The sequence below is a fragment of the Neophocaena asiaeorientalis genome, unplaced genomic scaffold (genome assembly GCF_003031525.2).
Source record: "Neophocaena asiaeorientalis asiaeorientalis breed wild unplaced genomic scaffold, Neophocaena_asiaeorientalis_V1.1 scaffold226, whole genome shotgun sequence".
NCBI lineage: Eukaryota > Metazoa > Chordata > Mammalia > Artiodactyla > Phocoenidae > Neophocaena > Neophocaena asiaeorientalis.
This window is the reverse complement of record NW_020173037.1, coordinates 12,209,096-12,230,495: the sequence shown is the minus strand read 5'-3', so window position 1 is coordinate 12,230,495 and position 21,400 is coordinate 12,209,096. Positions and strand designations below refer to the sequence as shown.

Genomic DNA, 21,400 nt, shown 5'->3' with positions numbered 1-21,400 from the left:
TTTTTCCAGTTTCTAATTTATTCAACCTCTGCTCAATATTGATCCTGACAAGCAGAGTAACCCAAAGATAAATTTATTCACTCCACAGCTTAGTCAGGAACAAGCCAAAAATTATAGATTTTCCCAGGCAGATGATGACAGGCAGTCAGGGGGATGACAAATGGCTGTCTTTAGATTTAGTTAGGACAGTTGAGCTAGACATTTCCGATAAAGATTGGAGCACTCTGGTCCAATACAGGTTCATCAACAGCCATCATTAATTGTAGAGAGAGCACTGCCAGTGCAGCAGGCTCCTATACAGGAGCTGAGGCACCAATCCTGCATGGGAAATAGAATTGGCTCTTTAGTATTTTGCAGCACTCCTCTAAGTGATAGCGTGACATGATCATTTATCATACAGAGACTGTCCAGAAAAGTGTCTGCTCCCTTTAGTAACTTATTGAAGGGCAGAAAAGTGAAAGCATTAAAGACAGGAAGGCAATGAACAACCAGAGCGTATCCAAAGAGTAATCATATTGCAGCACAGGATTAGTTTAGTCTTAAATAAACATACACTGGAAGGAGTATGTTGAGGATAATTTATCAAGTGAGGAACAATTAACAAAAATCTACAGGATTCTTTTTATCTATATAAATTTAAAGTTCTCTTACTGCTATTATTAACTTTTGGATGATGGGCATCATATTCAACGATGTACAAAGATGCAATGCACAATTCCATCCTTAGAGTTTTTTAAACCAAGAGAAATACAGTGAAACTCTCACATAAAATAATTATGGCTGTATCAAAAGCTGTGGAACAAATGCTGTGAAGAGGGCATAATCCAGGGCCCAGGACTGAAGGATGAAGTTACAACTTCTGAAGAGAGCTTTCTTTTATGAAGTCAATTACTTGTCAGTGGATCAGAAGCTTATTCTCCCTTACAACAATTTTTGCTCTCTGCTGACCAAAATTAAGAGAAAGGGAATTAACTGAGCGGTGGCAGAGCAGGCAAAGAGGAAGAGAATTAACACATGTATTCTTTACCTGCTTTGTTCCACGCACTTTAAATCCCACAACAACAAATGAGGATACAGACTTGCATAAGGTCAAATAGTAAGAAGCAATGTCAGAAAGTTTAGGGTTGACTGTATATTTTTAAAACAAGTCCTTATATTTTTCACATAAATTATTTATTTGAATACATTAGAGTCTAGCACAGAACTTAGCCCATGACTCAATAAATATCTGATGAATAATGAAGTAGGCAGAACTCGAGACACCATTTTATATACAAAGACATTGGTCTCAGCAAGATTAAAGTGCTCTGCAGTGGGTTCTGGACATCTGGCTGTTCTTCTAATTATTCCCCAAAAGACAGCATTTCTTCATGTAGATGCAGGCACATATCTGGATGTTCCATATTTGTTACCTCCTGGATATGAAAGTTTGGGAAGGATTTTTAATATATACAAGGGAACTGCTTTCAAAGCTTCATAGTAAGAAAAAAATTTTTTCTAAAACCTAAAGAGTAAATGCAGTCTTATCATAAGAAAAATTTCCAAAAGTGGAAAAATGAAATATCTAAGCAACAGTAAACATGGATCAAGCAAAGAATAAGATGGAAGGTATAAATAGTTAAATTAAATGGATATACAAAGCTGAATGGTATCAAGCTTTGAAGGTGAGGAAATGCTATGGGGAATAAAAATACCAGGCAATGCATTATCAATTACTTTCAGCTTTGCAATTAAGAATATGTATGAATTAATCCATAACTTTTATTTCCCAATTTTCCCTTACACCCTATGATAAGTTTGGTCTTGGCTTGAGGAAAACAGATAAAAGAATCATAGGTGTTTGTCTGCTGCTATCCTCTGGAACTTTTACTAACTTTGAAATCCTCATACCCATATTCTAAAGAAATGCAATCCTCCTGGATGTGTACAACATCACATATACGGCAGTGCTCTGACAACCAGAAAGCTCTCCACAGAATTAGTTATTATCAGTATTTATTATTAATATTAGCAAAACATTTGCTTTAAAGTAATGTTTTTGCCCTACTGAAGGTATTTTTCCTTTTTTTATTTTTCTGCCTGTGGCCACTGAACTTTTACAAATCAATCATGGGCTATAGAGTAAAAAAAGTTTTTCCATTACTTGTTTTGAGTAATTCTTTACAGATTAAGTTTGGGGCATATATTGATATAAGAAATAAAGTATAAAGTATATTTCACTTCCATTAAATAGTAGCTAAGGGAGTTCCCTGCTGGCGCAGTGGTTAAGAATCGCCTGCCAATGCAGGGGACACGGGTTCGAGCCCTGGTCCAGAAGGATCCCACATGCCGTGGAGCAACAAAGCCCATGTGCCACAACTACTGAGCTTGCGATCTAGAGCCTGCGAGCCACAACTACTGAGCCCACATGCCACAACTACAAGTCCACATGCCTAGACCCTATGCTCTGCAATAAGAGAAGCCACTGCAATAAGAAGCCCGCGCACCGCAACGAAGAGCAGCCCCTGCTCGCCGCAACTAGAGAAAGCCCGCGCACACCAACAAAGACCCAACGCAGCCAAAAATAAATAAATTAATTAATTAATTAAAAAAAAATAGATAAAGTAAAATATACACATAAAAAATGAGGAAGGGGAGAAAGCAAGAAAAGGAATGAGAGAAAAACAAGGCATTGGAGACAGAGATATTGGATTGAAAAAAAATTCAAATAGGGAGAGAGAGGAGGTGAAGAGGGCAAACTGAGACAGCTGGTTCTTAAAGGCGATCAATCTGTTTTTCTCACATTTATTTGGATTTTCAACCATGGAATAACTTAATTATTCCTTTAAATATCAATAAGCTGATTTTCTTATGAGCTATTAAAACATGCAAATGTTTATGATGTACATAAAACAAAACTGTACCTACAGTATGATGACAATTAAAAAGGAAATCCCTATGCTCAAAAAGAAAACTAGAAGGATACATAACATATTAAAAGTGATCTTTGGGTGATAAGCACACAAGTTTTTTTCTTTTCTCCTATTTTCCCCTTTGATATTTTTTTAACAGATTTTTAAAAAGAAAAAGCAACAATAAATATTACTTGTAATGTCAATGGACTGCTTACTTACTACTCCATAATGGCCTTAATCTGTAAACTTCCATAAGCTCCACTAAGAACAAGGCATCTTCTGTAGCATGGATAGCCAGAGGCAAAGTGGTTTCTGAGCTGCAGGTTGGGTCCATTTAAGGGAGTGTGACAGTAGAGTTCTGTGGCCCCCAACTCAGGACCCTACTTTTTGCCTCATCTTTAGTCCTCCCTATTAATAGTATAGACTATTTTATCAAAGAAACATTTATTGTAACCTAAGTACCTGGCACTGAGCTAGAACTCCATGGAAAACAGTAATTACCTTTTAAAACAGTTAACTGACATGAAAGAAATATTGATAATATGAAATACCTGTGTCTTGCTTTTTTCTTCTCTAACGATAGGATTTGGAGTGTTTACTGAACAAGTTGATGAAGCTGTGGAAAATGGATCTAAACAGAAATCCTGTTTGTCTCAAACCGAAATACAGAGATAGACTGATATTGGTGTCCAAATCACTGGGTACATGTTTATATTATATTAATATGATTTTCTTAGAGAAAGAGAGCTGGTTAACTCTTTAGTTAATTTATCAGCAAGCCTTCAGAAATATGAATATGACATCTGGATCTACAAAAATGGTCAACTTTAAATTTGATATTTTAATAAAAGCAAAAGCTAAAATTGAGAACTAAAATGTGAAAAAGATCTGCTGTTCAGAAATAATTAAGACATCAGACACTCTTTCTTTAAAAAGAAAATGTGGCTGTTACCAACAAAAATGGTTAGTCATAAATGTGTAGAACTTGCTGGCTGTTTGCCAAATTTTCACTGGCACAAATCCTCTAAAGATCTGGAGACTCTTGGTTCCGTAGATAAAATTGATCAAGGTTTTCATTGCTTGACACTTGCCAAATAGCACCTTAAGAACATACAGGAGTTCCTTTCATTTGAAAGGGGAGAAGGTGGGGAGTCCCTTTATGAGATCCGTACAAATAATAACATTCCTGAATCCGCACTATTTAAGGGGAAATGGACCAATGCTCTTCAATAGGTACCAAGTTATACAGTACCAGAGAGATAATCACTGCCCTCTCACAGAGGAGATTTGTGAGAGTGTTTCTATGACATGCTGTACTTGAGTATAAAAACTAATGTATGGCAAAACCACTTTAAAGCTCATAGCTATAGTAAACCTTGGTTAATCATAATGCTAGTATAGTGGTTCTCTTGGGGGAAAGAGGGGATGACAGAAGGTATATCAGAAACATCCAAGACGATTTTTCAAAACACGTATGTGAGAGTCACACCTTACCTACCCTCTACCCCACCAGCCAAGAGTAGGAAACAGAGAATACACAGGAATAACAGTCATGTATATTTTTAAAGGTAAATTACTCGTATATTTGTACTTGGAATACTATCAGTCATTAAAAATTGTGTTTAAAGAAAGACGTGGTAAAATGCTCACAATACAATATTAAAAAGTAAGATGTGATACTGTATAAATAGAGAATTCCATTTTTTTTTTTTTTGAGAATTCCATTTTTATATAATACACACATATACACACAATACACACCTAGAAAACAAAACAATGCTAAGAAATATACTAAAGTGTTATCCGTGGTTGTCAGTGATTAGTTCTGGTTGTGGAATACAGGCAATGTTTTGTTTTCTCCATTTCTTTGAATTTTCCAAATCTTACAACACACAAACTTATTTAATATGCTCAATTTTCAAAACTTTTTAAAAAAAACAAAATGTAAAGATAACTGAAATCTCACTTCATAGAACGAAGAGGCCAGCTATGCGATTATTCCTATTATATCCTATATCTTAGGATATAATAAGCATTATTAATGTATGTATTTTTAAAATACCATGTTACATATTAAAACTTCTTAATGAAATTAACATAAAATATATTTTACTTTTTCCTATGAATAATCATAGAATTATTTAAATGAATAGATAACATTTAATTTTTGTTGAATATGACGTTTTTGTTTTTTAAAATACTTTATGATCCAAGAAGGGTGACCATACATCAAATTGTTTATAATGATTACCTTTGTTAGTGATGGGAAGGAGAGATATGGATAGTAATTACAGAGCCTTTTTATGTTTTTTCCATCATGTTTCAGTTGTTTATAATATGCACATATTCTTTTTGAAATCAGAAAAAATAATTAAAAATAAATAAAAGCTCAACAAAAACAGAAGCTGTGTAAATAAGGTATTTTAAAAATAAATTTATTTCAGCCTATTGTGTAGCTGTTCATGTGTCCTAAACCAGAGGTATATATATTGTATGTGTATACATAATATTTATATATTGTATTTATAATGTTCATGCTGTATTGATACATAACATTTATAGCATTTATATACTACATTTTTTAACATATATATTTTCTCTAGAATTTCTTGATGGAAAAGAAATTAAAAATATGGAAAGACAATTCCTAATGAATTGGAAAGCATCCAAAGATGCCAAGAAAATCAGCAAAAAAAGGAACAGTAAGAACGAGGATATAAGTAACTCACACATAAGTAAGTAGACTGTCATTCATCAGTTAATCACTTCTACTAGCAAAGAGAATATTCTACTCAACAAAAAAAATACCAGAAATAAGGGGGATTTGTGGGTACATGCATGTGTGTATAAGTGCTCCAAGGCACATAACTATAGAATGGAATGGAGAATATTTGTAATTTTTGAATTCTGAAATTGTGTGTTTTAAGATTTTGTGTTCACATTAATATTAGAATCCTTGTTACAAAATTAAAAATTAAGCTTTGCATTATCAAAAAGTCTTAAAAACAATGTTGTTATGAACTAGCACTGAAAAAATAAGAAAAAGAGTGTGTTTATTTAAAAGTAGATAAATTTTTATGTAAACTATTTCTATTTAAGGTAAAGCAAATGGAACAAATATGGTGAAATGTACCCAACGTTAATTCTAGTTTGTTAGATTTTTAGATCACAGTTGTAGCTATTACTATTTATCACTGATTCAATAAATAAAATAAAAATATATAAACAAACAAAAAAATAATGGGGGTTTGTTTAGATTTTTTATGGGCTTTTTTTTAACTTGTTTACAATTCCTAGGAAATTTTTCCTATAATTTTTATATATGAAAATGGTAGTTACCATATATGAAAAAAGCTATGTTTAGTTCATATTGAGTATAACTATGTCAGCTATATAAACAGAGAGCCATGAGGGTGGGGAAAAGTGTATAATTTTATATCTGGCAAAAGTGCATGACACTAGTTATATAAATGGTGAAACAACAATCAGCTATGTAATTTGTGAAACAATTCACAAGTATATTTGTTTAGCAAAAGTGCAAAAATCACATTTTTCATCAGGATAAAAAATAAAAATGTATCACAACCACATATGTTCCCTATACTCTGTGGCCTGTCCTCTTCCTTAAGTACACACCCCAACATTTGAATATTTTGATTATAATATGTCTAAGGTTGTGTTACAAGGACACGCCAACCTCCCCTGCCTAACTAATGAAACTAAATGTAGCTCAGTATGATGTGTAACAATCATCTTTAGCATACTGGGGAGTATCCTAGAATTCACTCTTCACAGATTCTATAGTCCACAAGGCTGAAATGAGGCCCTTGCTCTGTTCCGTGACAGTGTTTGAACGCTAATGGTCTTCTAATTCCACAGCTAACAGGGGATGGAGACACAGAAAGAGGTGAGACCAGGGGAATAGGGAAACGGAAACCAAAATAGTGTAGTGAGGCTTTATGCATAGATAGCATATCCTAGGAGCTCTATCACTCTAGGACAAGGAGGTTGAGGTGAAGAGAAGCAGAGATGGAAAGCTCTGATGATTTTGCCATATTGTATCCCCTGAATATGAACTGTTAACATTATTTCAAAGAATTGGACTCTTTAAGCTGACGATATTCACATGAGTGATGATACTGTGTTGGCAATATGAACTTCTCAAGATCTAAAACCTATAAAATGGACAGGAGGCATTTCTCCTCCTCTGCTTATACCTGGCTGGCTGTGAAGGGCAAAACTAGACTCAGGATAAGGACTTGCATGATTTCAGTATTACCCCAAAGATGCCAAAGTACCACCAAAGCAATGTTGAGAAAGAAGAACAAAGCCAAAGGGATCACACTCCCTGATTTCAAACTACAGTTGACCCTTGAATAGTGAGGAGGTTAGGGGTGCCGACCCTCCCCAAAGTCAAAAATCTGCATGTAACTTTACAGTCAGCCCTCCATATCCTTCGTTCCGCATCCAAGGATTCAACCAACCTCAGATCGTGTAATACTGTAGTATATACTATAGAAAAAACTCCACATAAAAGTGGACTTGAGGAGTTCAAACCTGTGTCATTCAAGGGTATTCTACTGTATACTACAAAGCTACAGTAACCAAAACAGTATGGTACTGGCACAAAAATAGACAGATCAATGGAACAGAATAGAGAGACCAGAAATAAACCAACGCCTATATAGCCAATTAATCTACAACAAAGGAGGCAAGAATATGCAATGGGGAAAAGACAACCTCTTCATTAAATGGTGTGAGGAAGACTACACAGCTACATGCAAAAGAATCAAACTGGACCAGTTTCTCACACCATATACAAAAATAAACTCAAAATGGATTAAAGGCTTAAACGTAAGAGCTAAAACCATAAAACTCCTAGAAGAAAACATAGGCAGTGAGCTATTTGACACTGGTCTTAGCAATATTTTTTTGGATCTGTCTCCTCAGGCAAGGGAAACAAAAGCAAAAACAAACAAATGGGATTACATCAAACTCAAAAGCTTTTGCATAGCGAAGGAGACTACCAACATAGTGAAAAGACAGCCTACTGAATGGGAGAAGAAAATTGCAAATGATAGGACTGATAAGGGGTTAATATCCAAAATACACAAAGAACTCATACAGCTCAGTATCAGAAAAAATAACCCAATTAAAAAATGGGCAGAGGACCTGAATAGACATTTTTCCAAAGAAGATATACAGATGGTCAAGAGACACATGAAAAGATGCTCAACATCACTAATCATCAGGGTAATGCAAATCAAAACCACAATGAGATACCACCTTACACCTATCAGAATGGCAATTAGCAAAAAGACAACAAATAACAAGTGTTGGCAAGGATGTGGAGAAAAGGGAACCCTGGTGCACTGCTGGTGCAATTGTAAATTGGTGCAGCCATCATGGTAAACAGTACAGAAGTTCCTCAAAAAATTAAAAATAGAACTGTCATATGATCTAGCAATTTCACTTCTGGGTATCTACCCAAAAACATTAATTCAAAAAGATATACACACACCAATGTCCACTGCAGCATTATTTACAATAACCAAGATATGGAAGCAACCTAAGTATCCTTCAATAGAGGAACGGATAAAGAAGATTTGTGATATATACAATGGAATATTACTCAGCCATTAAAAATAAAATCTTACCATTTGTGACAACATGGATGGATATAGAGGGTATTATGCTAAGTAAAATAAGTCAGAAAGAGAAAGACCAACACTGAATGATCTCACTTATATGTGGAATCGAAAAAACGAAACAAAGAAAACAAAACAAAAACAGACTCAGAGAAGCAGTGGTTGCCGGGGAAGCAGGGTGAAAAAGGTGAAGGTGATTAAGAGGTAAACCTCCAGTTATAAAATGAATAAGCCACAGGGACGTAATATACAACACAAAGAATATGGTCAACAATATTATAATAACTTTGCACGAGGACATATGGTTACTAGGCTTATGGTGGTCATCATTTCACAATGATACAAATGTCAAATCACTACATGGTACTCCTGAAGCTAGCAAGATATTGTACATCAACTATATTTCAATAAATAAATAAAGTGATTTCAGGCACACCTTGTTTTATTGTGCTTTACTTTATTGCACTTCACAGATAATGCATTTTATACAAATTGAAGGTTTGTGGCAACAGTTTGTCAAGCAAGTTAATTGGCGCCATTTTCCCAACAGCATTTCCAATAGACATACCTCCAAAGAAGACCTACAAATGGCCAACAGGTATATTTTTTAAATGCTCAATGTCACTAATCAACAGGGAAAGTCAAATCAAAAACACAATGATGGGACTTTCCTGGTGGTCCAGTGGCTAAGACTCTGTACTCCCAATGCAGGGGGCCTGGGTTCAATCCATGGTCAGGGAACTAGATCCCACTTGCCACAACTAAGAGTTCACATGCTGCAACTAAAAAAAACATCCTGCATGCCGCAACTAAAAATCCTGCATGCCGCAACGAAGATCAAAGATCCCGCATGCCGCAACTAAGACGCAGCACAGCCAAATACATAAATAAATATTTTTTAAAAAAACACACAATGAGATACTTCCTTATACCTGTCAGGATGGCTATTATCAAATGACAAAAAAAAAAAATGTTGGTGAGGACGTGGATAAAATTGGAACCCTTGCACACTGTCGGTGGGAATGCAAAATGGTGCAACCAATGTGAAAAACAGTATGGCAGTGCCTCAATATTTTAAAATAGAATAACCGTATGATCCAGCAATCCCACTTCTGACTATTTATCCAAAAGAACTGAAATCAGGATCTTGAAGACATGTTAACCCTCCTATGTTCACTGCAGTACTATTCACAATAGCCAAGATGTAGAAACCTAAATGTCCACTGACAGATGAGTGGATAAAGAAAATAAGGTATATACAAACAATGGAATACTATTCAGCCTTAAAAAAGGGAAATTCTGTAATATGAAACAATGTGGATGAACCTTGAGGACATTATGCTGAATGAAATAAGCCAGTCACAGAAGGACAAATATTGCATAATTCCACATATATGAGGTATCTAAAATAGTCTAATTCATAGAATCAAAGAGTGGAATGGTGGCTGCCCAGGGCTATGGGTGGTGGGAGAAATGGGGAGTTACTAATCAACAGACATAAAGTTTCAGTCAAGCAAGATGAATAAACTCTAGAGGTCTGCTGTACAAAGTTGCACCTAGAGTCAACAATAATGTATTTATTGTACACTTAAAAAATAAACAGGGTAGATTTCATGTTAAGTGTTTCTACCACAATTTTTTTAAAAAGCCATACAGAATGTTATATAGTACAGAAGCATCATTTCATACCTTGTTGTAGTTGCTATCATGATAATCATTAATAATTTAAAATGGAAAGCACTCCAGTCTAGGAAGCCAAGAAGAGGGGGCAAGGGAAGAAAAGAGAGCTAATATTTATTGTGCCAAACATTTCAGATATTTATGCGCACTACTGCTTTAATCATTTTAACTTGTGGGAAAGATAATTATTATATCCATTTTGCAGCTGAGAAAGCTGAGTTTTAGAAAGATGAAATAACTTGTCTAAGGTCACAAAGATAGCAGGGAGACAGTGATTAATCAGTTATCTGACTTCATCAAACAGCTTTGGCTTCTAGTGACCACTCTACTGATGACTGGCTGAATCATGCTTGGACCCAAGGATAATAATGTCTGCTCTACGTAGAAATTCACTTCAGTTTGGTGGGAATTTAGAAAAATCTGCAAATGTGTAAATATGTAAACATATAATTTTTATAAACAAAAAAGGAACTAGGGAGAAAAATGAGACTATATTATGAAAGAACTTTGAAATTTTAAAAGTATTCAAATAGGGGGCTTCCCTGGTGGTGCAGTGGTTGAGAGTCCACCTGCCGATGCAGGGGACACGGGTTCGTGCCCCGGCCTGGGAAGATCCCACATGCCGTGGAGTGGCTAGGCCTGTGAGCCATGGCCGCTGAGCCTGCGCGTCCGGAGCCTGTGCTCCGCAACGGGAGAGGCCACAACAGTGAGAGGCCCGCGTACTGCTAAAAAAAAAAAAAAAAAGTATTCAAATAGATTATATGATTTACTATATTGAAAAATAGACTGTAAGGTCAATTAAATTAAAATTAAATTGAAATTGAAAGCTGACTAGCTGTAATAGAAATTATGTGAGTTTTCCTCAGGAGTACTCAGTTATTCTCTCTTGGCCATCTGTAGATGTCCTTCTTCCTCACCACCTACACACATTTGCCAACCCCATCCAAACAAATGGTACAGTTCTGAGCTTCCCAGGCTTACAACCTGTGATATCCCTGGATACATGTATTTAACACGCAATAACTCTGTCCTTAGGTATGTGGCCAATAGCTCACACTATAGTCTTTATGTAAAGTGTCTGTTATTGCCACTCAGGAGAAATGGAAAGAATGACTTAAAGTCTAGAAGATATACTGTGTATATTTTTAAATCTACAATATACCTTCAGGTCTTTAGAAGAGCTAAGACAAACCATTTAAAGATACCTCTGTACAACCAAATACATTATAAGTGAACAGGAATTCTTAGGAAGATAGTCATCTTTGTATTTCCTGACTACATATTTTTGGTAGCCCTATAAATTTGGAGCTCTATATGATAAAATTACCTCAGACTTCAAGGATGTTACAATAAAACAATCTTGTCTTAAATATAGTCACACAACTATATAGCTCAAAATTAGAAGCAAAGTCAAACACTTTAACAAAATTCAAAATACCTGAATGCCCTTCAGCATTTTTTTTTTTGGTTGAACTGGTTTTGTTTTATTCAGCATTTATTTTTGTAGTGCTTTGATGGAAATATTCATTTAGTCATTTAATAAACATTTGTTGAGCATCTTAGATGTGCCCAAGACTATGCTAGGCCCTGGGAATTAGAGGCAAATAAGGCAGTCTCCACTTGAAAGGAAATCATTGCTGGAAAGGAAGGAGGATCTTTAAACAGGGAAATGATGTGGAATGTTAAGTTTGGAAATAAAGGTATGAACATATTACAAAAACTATAATTGACTAATCCACTCCCTAGAGGTTAAACACACTGAAAAAATAAACTCATAACAGCAAAATGCAAGGGCAGTTAATATTTATATTAATGTTGGTATACCCATTTTGTCTCTGAGAGTTGACCATAAACTTTGCTGTGTAGGTTCTCATGTATGAAAGTCTGTGATATTTTTATCTTGGATATTAATTTTTTATTGGTTTTGCTGTGGATCTATATAACCTCATCTAATTCCATTTCATAAAACATAATTTTAGATAGTCTAATGCTTTTCTATGCCATGTTTGCAATTTAGTTATTAGTTTCAAAGCAGAATGCTTTTATGTTACAGGTAACTTTGAAACAATGCATCACATAGTTCCTGTTTATTACCCACAGGTGGGTAAGCCAAAATTAGTTTTTTTCTCTGATACACAAAGATGCCTTGCAAATGGAAATGCATCTCCAGAAAGCTCCCAAGAAGATAACCCTAAAATTATTGAAGACATGGGGTAGGTTCTTTCAAATATTTGTGTGTGTGATTTATCTTTTGGGGGGAGGATGGGACACCCTCACTGTCAACAGCACAGAGGAAGAGAGCCCCTCCGTCTGTCTCCTCGTTCTCTGTTCTCAATTCTTCTTGACCAAGCACCAAAAAAAAAAAAAGAGTTTATTGTTCATCGGCCCAAACAGTCATAAAGTTGCAGTGGAAGGGTTGATTCAGGAAGAGCTGGGAGTCACAGACTAGATACACCTACTGAGGTAGGGCAGGTGACTCAGGAAAGTCCCAGAAGCAGCATGTAAAGATGTCTGAATGAGCAGGGATCATATCAAAGGAGCCCAAGGCCCAGATGATAATGGGTGGTCCATTAGTGAGTAGATGGCTACAGCAGGGCATCTGGTGGCAGAAAGGAGGAGAAGCCAGAGCACTGCAGAGATAGGCTATTTTCACCACTTCTCCAAACCAAAGGTTCTTAATCTGGTGTCCCTGAAGGATACATTAGAAGTTTCATTAGATTCTCAAAGAGATTTATGATCCAAAAAATAGTTTAAGAATCACTATTCTAAACCTTGAGTATATACATAATTTAGCTCATTATGAATCAGCTCTGAGTCTCCTAATGAGAAGAAAATTGCTTTTTTTAATCTTTAAAAAAGATGTTATTTCTCTGATGTAAAGATAAATCATACCAGAAAATAACTTCCTTTATTCATAAAACTAACAGCCACCTGCTATATGCCAGACAATACTCAATATAATAAAAACTCAAATGAGATAGTCCTGATCTCAAAGATCTTGCAATAAGTTAGTGTGAGAGTCAAATGTGATACCACTACTATATACTGTGATAAATGCTATGGGCGTTATAAACCAGATCCTCATACATCCTACAAATTATCCATTCAACTTTTCTTCATTTATAATCAATACAATGATTGCTCTATTGATCTTTCCAATCATACCATAGTAGTCACTACAATATAATAAACGGCAATAGTGTATTTCATTGAGAAAGCAATCAGAGCCAGTGGATGTACTCTGGAATAGATTTCATTTTTCCAGAACTGCCTGATGAAGGTCACGTGGGTTTGTCACGAGACCCTCTTTGCAGGGTCCAGTCAAGGGATGGTGATTTAGCATTCCTTAATGGAGCCCTCCTGAAGAAGACCCATGAACAACAGTGCTGCACTACCCTACCCCCATTCCCTGAAGAGTGGCTTAGGCTTGCCAGGAGAGGCTTAAGGGAGAGGGAGTCCTATGAGTCTGGAAAACGCTTTATCTGGGGAGAGGCGATAGGATATATAAGGAGTCCTAGTTTTGGTCTTGCCTCCTCTCCATTCACACACATAAAAAACAGAGGCTGTCTGAGAATTTGCCTTACTGATTATGTCCATTATCACTGCCATCAAAACCATAGCCAGTTTGTTCATAGCACCCCAACAGTTTCTTTTTTTTTTTGCGGTACGCGGGCCTCTCACTGTTGCGGCCTCTCCCGTTGCGGAGCACAGGCTCCGGACGCGCAGGCTCAGCGGCCATGGCTCACGGGCCCAGCCACTCGCGGCATGTGGGAGCTTCCCGGACCGGGGCACGAACCCGTGTCCCCTGCATCGGCAGGCGGACTCTCAACCACTGCGCCACCAGGGAAGCCCTAGTTTCTTAAAGATTTACATAACTCACGTCAATTCCACAACAGTGTTCTTGAGTCTTGTTTCTTTGCCAAGCATTTTGAAAGGTCTTGCTAGTATATCATCAAGGTGGAAAAGAAAATAATAAAAGTGAACATAGCCTCAGAAAACAATATTGGTAAATCTGTACATTGCCACACACACTGTTAAATCAGTTGCGAGCTATGGCACATACCACATATTCTATAGCCCCAAGCAAAACTCTAGTCACTTGGGCTGCACTGACAAATCACTATATTCTCATTTTCCTAACTAGGAACACTAAACACAGAGCTAAATGCATTTTTAACTGCTAAGTACTGCTAAGATAGGCTACCCTAAAGAAACCATCAGAATAGAGGGGTTCCTGTGAGAATAATATAAAGAATGTCCTGCTTCTGCCACTATCAGTGAAGTTTATTATGTTCAATCCTGATTCCTAAGTTTTATAATGTGAAAAAGTATTACATAAACATTTTCTTTTAAATATTTTTTATTTCCTCATGTAACATTTTCATTGAGGACATGCCAAAATATTGTTTTGGTATCACAAATGATCTAAGTCTTATTAAATGGGAATATCAGTTCTACCTCTCTTTAATAAAAGATGACCAAATACATTACAGAATTTCATTAAGCTCTTGATAATAGATTGTTAGTGTATGCTTATTGCTAACATTTTACTAATTTAGTGTAAGGCTAAGAGACAATGAGGATAAAATTAGAAGATTAGTAAAGTATTAAAAACAAAATATGCGGCCCAAATGTAAAGAACAGATTTTTAGTTTCTAAAAACGTTGATTAAACCAATTCCTTCCCTTAATTACTTGAAGGAGGATAATGAGCTGGCATCAGCAGAAGAGTCCCCTACAGTCTATATTTAAGATTCGAGGTAGGGAGCCTGTTCAGAGGTGGAAAGGAGCTTAGAGGCCTTCTTCCAAAACGCTAAAAGTATGTGCCCCACACTCCTTTACGGTTTACACACTGAAAGCTGTGCCTGTATCCTATGTGGAACACAGTGAAGCAAAATCTGTCCAATGACAGGGGAATGTTTTCCACCTCCTTTATAAATGCATGCAGTCTGTGCTCATGTATATTTACACAAGCCTGCTTTCCCTACAGGGAGGAAAAAGTCAGACTCATTGACGTTGCTTTTGACCCTCAAACTGAACTTGATACTATCAACGTACACTTTAATTAAAGATTAGTTCAACACTATTTTTTATTTAAAGGCTGATTCTGAACAAATGCCTTCACTGTTCAATTAAAAATAACATATGTATTAAACAAAAAATGTGCACATATCGCTTCTTTCTATGTTTGTCACAGTAAATACTTCTGACAGATGTTTCCTCTCTTTTCAAACATGCTAGGAGGTACTTGAGCCTTAGTAATTTAAAAATAGACATTAAATGCAGTTATATATTGTAAATAAGATCCACTGAGAATACAGCACTGTACAACGAAAAAAGCAAACTGTTTCTTGATTAACTATCTTTCAAGCCTAAGCGATGTCAATAGAGTCAATCCATCTCTTTTCTTAATGTAAAAATAATAACTTTCTATATGGGTTAGAATGCCCTTAGCTTCAGATACCTTTAAGGAATGTGAATCCCTGGGACCCATAATTCATAGGAAATGTTCACTGTATGTTATTTAACTACTTATAAAATACCTACTACCTTTAGTTAGAATATGGAAGCATTAGGTTTCTTTGAGTTAAAAAATGACCTTTAAAAACAGTACAAATAATTTGTTTTTACCACTGTTAAGGTTATGTTTGAACAGTTGTAACAACAGATCTCCTATGTGCTTCAAGAAGAATTTTTTAAAACTTAGATAAGACTTTTGTCATGAAAACTCTGGAATGATCTTATATAAACTCATCTGCAAAGCTCTAAATGTCTTTAATTTTGTTGTGTTCAACCTAACCTCTAATTAACTTTTATATGCAAAATAAATTTATGTATCAGTAACGTAGATATAACACTAAGATTCTGGTTTGCAGTTCTCAAAGAACCCTTTGAAATTAGGACAACCCCCACCTCCCTCAAAAAAAAGCAATAGTGGTGAGCGACATAGTGTTTCTTTAGAACAGTGTAAGCTCACTTTTGTGACTTCTAGTCTCAACTCTGTCAATGGCTTACTCTGTGAACAAGAGTTATGTAAGATCTAAGTTATAAAAATTGTATTAGTAATTTTCCATTTTAAAATGTCTACTTTGAAAGCTTAGTCTTCATTACCCAAACAAATTATAAAACACAGTAGGACCCTTTGAGATAAGAACACTATCAGCCCCATTTTATACATGGGGAAAATGAGTGTTGCAGAAGCCCAGTCAGAGGGGCCCAAAGTCACAGGATTGCCGTGAGGCAGAGCTGGGACTTGTATCCAGGTCATTGACTGCAAAAGCCAAGCTCTTAACTACACTGCAAGGGGGTCTCAAAAACACCCTCAAGTACAGGCAGATAAAGTAAGGGAAGCAGGTGAGAATGTGACTGAGGTAAACTGGAGAGCACATGTCCAACTAAAGGCAACTGCAGCCTGCAGCTACTCGGCTCCAAAACAGTATAGCCAGGCAGACATGTTGGAGGTGAGAAATGAGACTAGCTAGCAAGCAAGATATCTAGATTGTGAAATCATCTGATTTTTAAAATGTTTTAAATATTGGATCAAGTTTTTTTTCTTTAAAAATGTCCATTAAAGTGAATAAGAAGAAAAAAAATCAAGTAATGCTAGCAAGGATATGGAGCAACTGGAACTCTCACACACTACTGGTGGGAATGCAAAAAATATTTCAGCCAATTTGGAAAATAGTTTGACATATTCTCACAAAGTTAAACACACACCACATTCAGCAGTCCCACTCCTAGGTATTTCCCCAGGTGGAATGAAAACCTATACTCACACAAAAATCTGAGCCCTAATGTTTTCAGTGGCTTACTCATAATCACCGAAAATTGGAAACGACCCAAAGGTCTCTCAACTAGGGAATGGATAAACAAACTGTGGTACATCCATCCAATGGAATACTACTACTCAGTATTAAAAAGGAACGAACTAGCAATACATGACACAACATGGATGGACCTCAAAAGCATTATGCTAAGCAAAAGAAGCCAGACTTCAGGGAGATCAGCTCGGCGCTTTGTGACCACCTAGACGGGTGGGATAGGGAGGGTGGGAGGGAGACGCAGAGGGAGAGGATATGGGGATATATGTATACGTATAGCTGATTCACTTTGTTATACAGGAGCAACTAACACAACAGTATAAAGCAATTATACTCCAATAAAGATGTTAAAAAAAATAAAATAAAGAATACAGACTTAAAAGGCTACACACTGTATGATTCCATGACATTCTGGCAAAGGCAAAACTATAGAGAGAAAATATCGGTAGTTGCTGAGGACCTGGGGTTGACTACAAAGGGTCAACACAAGGGAATTTTGGGGGGGTGATGAAATGTTGCATATTTTTATTGTGGTAGCAGTTACATGACTGCTAGTGTTTTTCAAAACTGCTGAACTATACATTCAAAAGAGTGAATTTAAGTCTGTAAATTATACCTTAATTAAACAATGAGGGAAGTAGTTGACAGGTGAAAAAAAGCACCAACTCTATAAAACCCATTGATATAGATATATAACAAAACAATATATTTTCTTCACTGGTATGTGTGATTATTTTACAATATAAAGATAAGATGCCAAACTATTTGACACATTTAGAAAAAAGATAAGTATGATTTTAAGACCTACATCACGCTCAGTGAGATAAAATCTACGGCACTCTAAAACCAGATTAGACAAGAACTCCAAAGAAAGACATACTATAAAAATAGTATTTGGACTGTCCATAGGGAGTCAAGTTAAAGTATGCCCTTTATTGAGATAGCAGATACAAAAAAAAAGTTTTGCAAATAATGAAACACCCTACAAATAGTAAATAGAATCGTATGGTAAAAAGCACAAGTGTTAGGGTCAATCTGCCTGGCTTGACTCCTGTCTCTGCCACTTACTATCTATGTGACCTTGGACAAGTTACTTCAACCCTCTGAGCTTTATTTTTCTCAACTGTAAATGTAAAGTGCTCAAAGGGTTTTTGTAAAGACAAAATGAGAAAATAAAGTGCTTTTTGTAAAGCACTTAGCACTTAAGAAGTGCTAAATAAGGTACCTGTTACTAATTTATGTAATGTAGAAAATTTGAAGATCTTCATCTTCCATTTTGAATTTAATTGCAAATACTGGTTTATTGCAGGAATTAGGACTACTCTAAAGTCATCAGAGGATTCGGAGATGCTGCTTAGAGTGGCAGCAGATAGGACAAGGGGGGTGGCCTGCAGTGGCTGGTCTTGTTACATCAGTCCTTTCTTTGGAACTTGACTGTTGGGCAACTCAGCAGGCAACTGGCCAGGCATTGTTAGCAGTGAAGTGCCTCTGCTGTGCCTGCATCTCCACCCCACCTCCCAAAGCAGCAGGAGACTCTAGCAGGCTAGGCTAGGGTGAGGTGTGTGAGGTGCCAGGGTGCAAAACATAAGGAGCCCTGAGCACCTAATTTGCCTACCCTAGTCGGCCCACCTTCCCTCCAGTATTCTTATTTCCACATCGCTCCCAACTCATAGATTTTCCACATTCTTCCCTTCCTCAGGGGGAAAAAAAATCTGTTTCTGCTTCCTTTCAAGCCTGAGAAGATGCACAGTTTAGTAACTAATCATTAGCCTTCACTATTGTTATTGTGTCCTAGATTATATACGTTTGCTACCTGTTGTGGATACCTTTCATTTTTGAAATAATTTAAATGCTGTTTTGTTTTGTTTTTTCTCTGTCAATACAGGAATCTCTCTTTGAAGGAATCTGAAAGCTTGCTGACAAAAAATGATGTATGTGAACCTCACCTTCTTCATAACTCAAAAGTAAAAGAAAATGTGTTTGTAAAAAACCAGTAAATTCAGCCTTAAGCGATCTGAAACGTGTGACTCTTTACCTTTATAGTATTACTAGGCAACATCATCCTTTGTGGTTTGTAGTTTTATGGCATCTCATTATATAAGAAGAACCTTTTGAGTTCTTGTTTGATTTGGTTCTTTACAGAATCCGAAACAGTGTTTTCCAACTGCTTTATTCCTCATTACATACAATTTACAGGGGAAATAAAGGTGTGCTTTCTCATTCACCAAAAGAAAGTAATCCTTTTTTGAACCAATAGTATTTTGGTGTGCTTCTTTCTAAAGTGTAAATCGGACTACAGTTACTGAACGGGAATTGAGATGAAAACCTGAGGATTCTTTTGATTCACTAGTATACTTAAAGTGTGTGGAATTCTACACTCAAATACAATAAGTGCCACCATTACTATGCACTAGTCGGTAGCTCCAATTTTAGAATCTATGGTAAAGGATGAAATTATGTCAGGTATACAAGAGCGGTTTCATTGATGCTATTTTAAATTCGATATTCAGTCTTGACCGCAAAGAAGGTGTTTTAACGTCCTGCTCTTCCCCACGCAGGCACTATTTTCAAGAATGGACTAATCACGTCGCTGGGAAATACGGGGCGTCCGCTCAGACTTCACCTCTGAAGGCGATGGGTCCAAACGGGCGGAAGCCACAGAGGGTCGGGGGGTGTCCAGGGCCCAGGCTCCCTGGGCTGCTGGGAACGGGCCTCGCGGGGCAGCGCCCCCTTTTCTCAAGGAGGCCGGAGAGAGCCCCTCCCAGCACGGCCGCCGGCCCCGCTCCCCGGGGGGGCCACGAGGGCTAAACACTTCAGGCGAGTTCCCCGCAGGGAAACTCCAAATCCGTCCAAATAGCGAAACAAAGCGGGGGCCCCTGGGGGACGGGTGAGGCGCCGGAACCTCGGGGAGAAGCGACCGCGACTGGGGGAACTTCTTAAGGTACCACAGACAGTGGGCGCGCTCGAGCTAAGTGCAGTTTATCTCTGGGCGGCTCAGTAAACTGGTCACGGAATCCCGAGGGTGGAGGGACTACGCTTTAAGCAGTTAGGGCAGCGGGAGACATTTACCTTGTGGTAGAGTGAAAGGTGAGCGCCTCGAGGCGGCACACTCCACAGTTCCTCACAGAAAGTTACGTCACGCTCAACAAAACGGCCGCGTTCCCGCCTCGGCTCGGCGCCGACCTGGAAGGTGCCGGAGCTCAGACTGGGCCCGAGGCGGAAGGGCGGCAGCGAGGCGATCTAACTTGCGAGGCCGCGCTGGGGTCCTACAGCCCAGACCGCGGCTCTGGCCCAGCCGGCCGCCAACCCCGCGGGCGCTGGACGTGCGGCTCTCGGAGTCCCGCCCCGGGGAGAACCTGGACGCGGAGGGGCGGGGCCAAGAAGACGCCCCGCCCCCTCTGGCCCGGCCCCTCCCCGCCGGACGGTTGCATTAATGACTCTCCCGAGGCGGACGGGCTGCTCGGAGAGGACTGAGTCCCCAGCACGGCACCTCAGGTGCCTGCGGACGTCAGCTGGTCCTTCTGCGGTCATCCCACGCCGAGCTTGGCCAGCACGCACGCCTCGCCTCGCAGGAGCCCGCATAAAAGGCGCGTCCGGCCCAGGCTGGAAGCGGCCGTAGCCTTCGGCTGGACGAGGATGGAGTGACCGGCGCGGTCCTGGCCACGCAGACCCAGCTCGACGCTCCTCGCCTTCTCTTGCAGCGGAGCCGAACCTCGTACGGCCGCTCCAGGAAAGGTGAGGGCCCCGGTCCGACCCCCGCCGCGCTGCTCCCGGGCCTGGAGGGGTAGCGGGTGCCTTAGTCCCGTGAGAGGCCACCGGTCCCCCGCTTCTCCGGCAGAAACTGCACTGAGCTCCTGCCGTCGCCCCTCAGGTCCCCGGGCCTCGGGAGCTGATGGTGCGAGGGCGGCCGGCGTGGGCACGGCTGGCCCTGGCGAGGCAGGGCTTCCCGCCACGCTCCACGAGTTGACCAGCTTCATCTTTACTGCTGGACGGGCGGGATAGCGTTCCAGAAGCGCTAACAAGTTCCGAACCGGAGCTGTGCTTCCGAAATCTTCTTCCTTGGTAGCGTAGCCCTTCCGATTAATTTGTCGGCGGAAAGTAAAGCCGGCACCGCGCCCCTCCTCACCCTTCCAAGCAGCCCAGGAACACTCGGGCCCCACCACTCTCCCCAGACGCCGGGAGGCAAAAGCGCCCCAGTTAAAAGGTGCCCAACTCTGAGATCGCCTGGAGCCATGTCGGACGGCCGGGCACGGCGCGCAGGGGGAGCGGGAGGGCTGCGCCTCCCCGGGTTAAACTCGACCGGCACCCCGGCCTCACCGCGCCTTCCGTCCTTTGCAGGGCGCGCGGCGCCGGAAGCC

General features: G+C 38.9%; 2 protein-coding genes across 2 annotated transcripts in view; both read left to right on the top strand.

Moving 5' to 3' along the window:
- Positions 1-19,048, top strand: part of PPP1R42 (protein phosphatase 1 regulatory subunit 42) — a 48,872-nt gene extending 29,824 nt beyond the window's left edge. Inside the window, exons 6-8 of the mRNA XM_024742657.1 lie at positions 3,478-3,595; positions 5,498-5,629; positions 18,928-19,048. Coding sequence (XP_024598425.1) covers positions 3,478-3,595; positions 5,498-5,629; positions 18,928-18,941 — 264 coding nt within the window. The 3' untranslated portion in view covers positions 18,942-19,048. The remainder of the gene's footprint in view (positions 1-3,477; positions 3,596-5,497; positions 5,630-18,927) is intronic.
- Positions 19,049-21,274: 2,226 nt separating this feature from the next.
- TCF24 (transcription factor 24) overlaps positions 21,275-21,400 on the top strand; it is a 6,774-nt gene continuing 6,648 nt past the window's right edge. The window contains exon 1 of the mRNA XM_024742624.1: positions 21,275-21,397. Coding sequence (XP_024598392.1) covers positions 21,275-21,397 — 123 coding nt within the window. The remainder of the gene's footprint in view (positions 21,398-21,400) is intronic.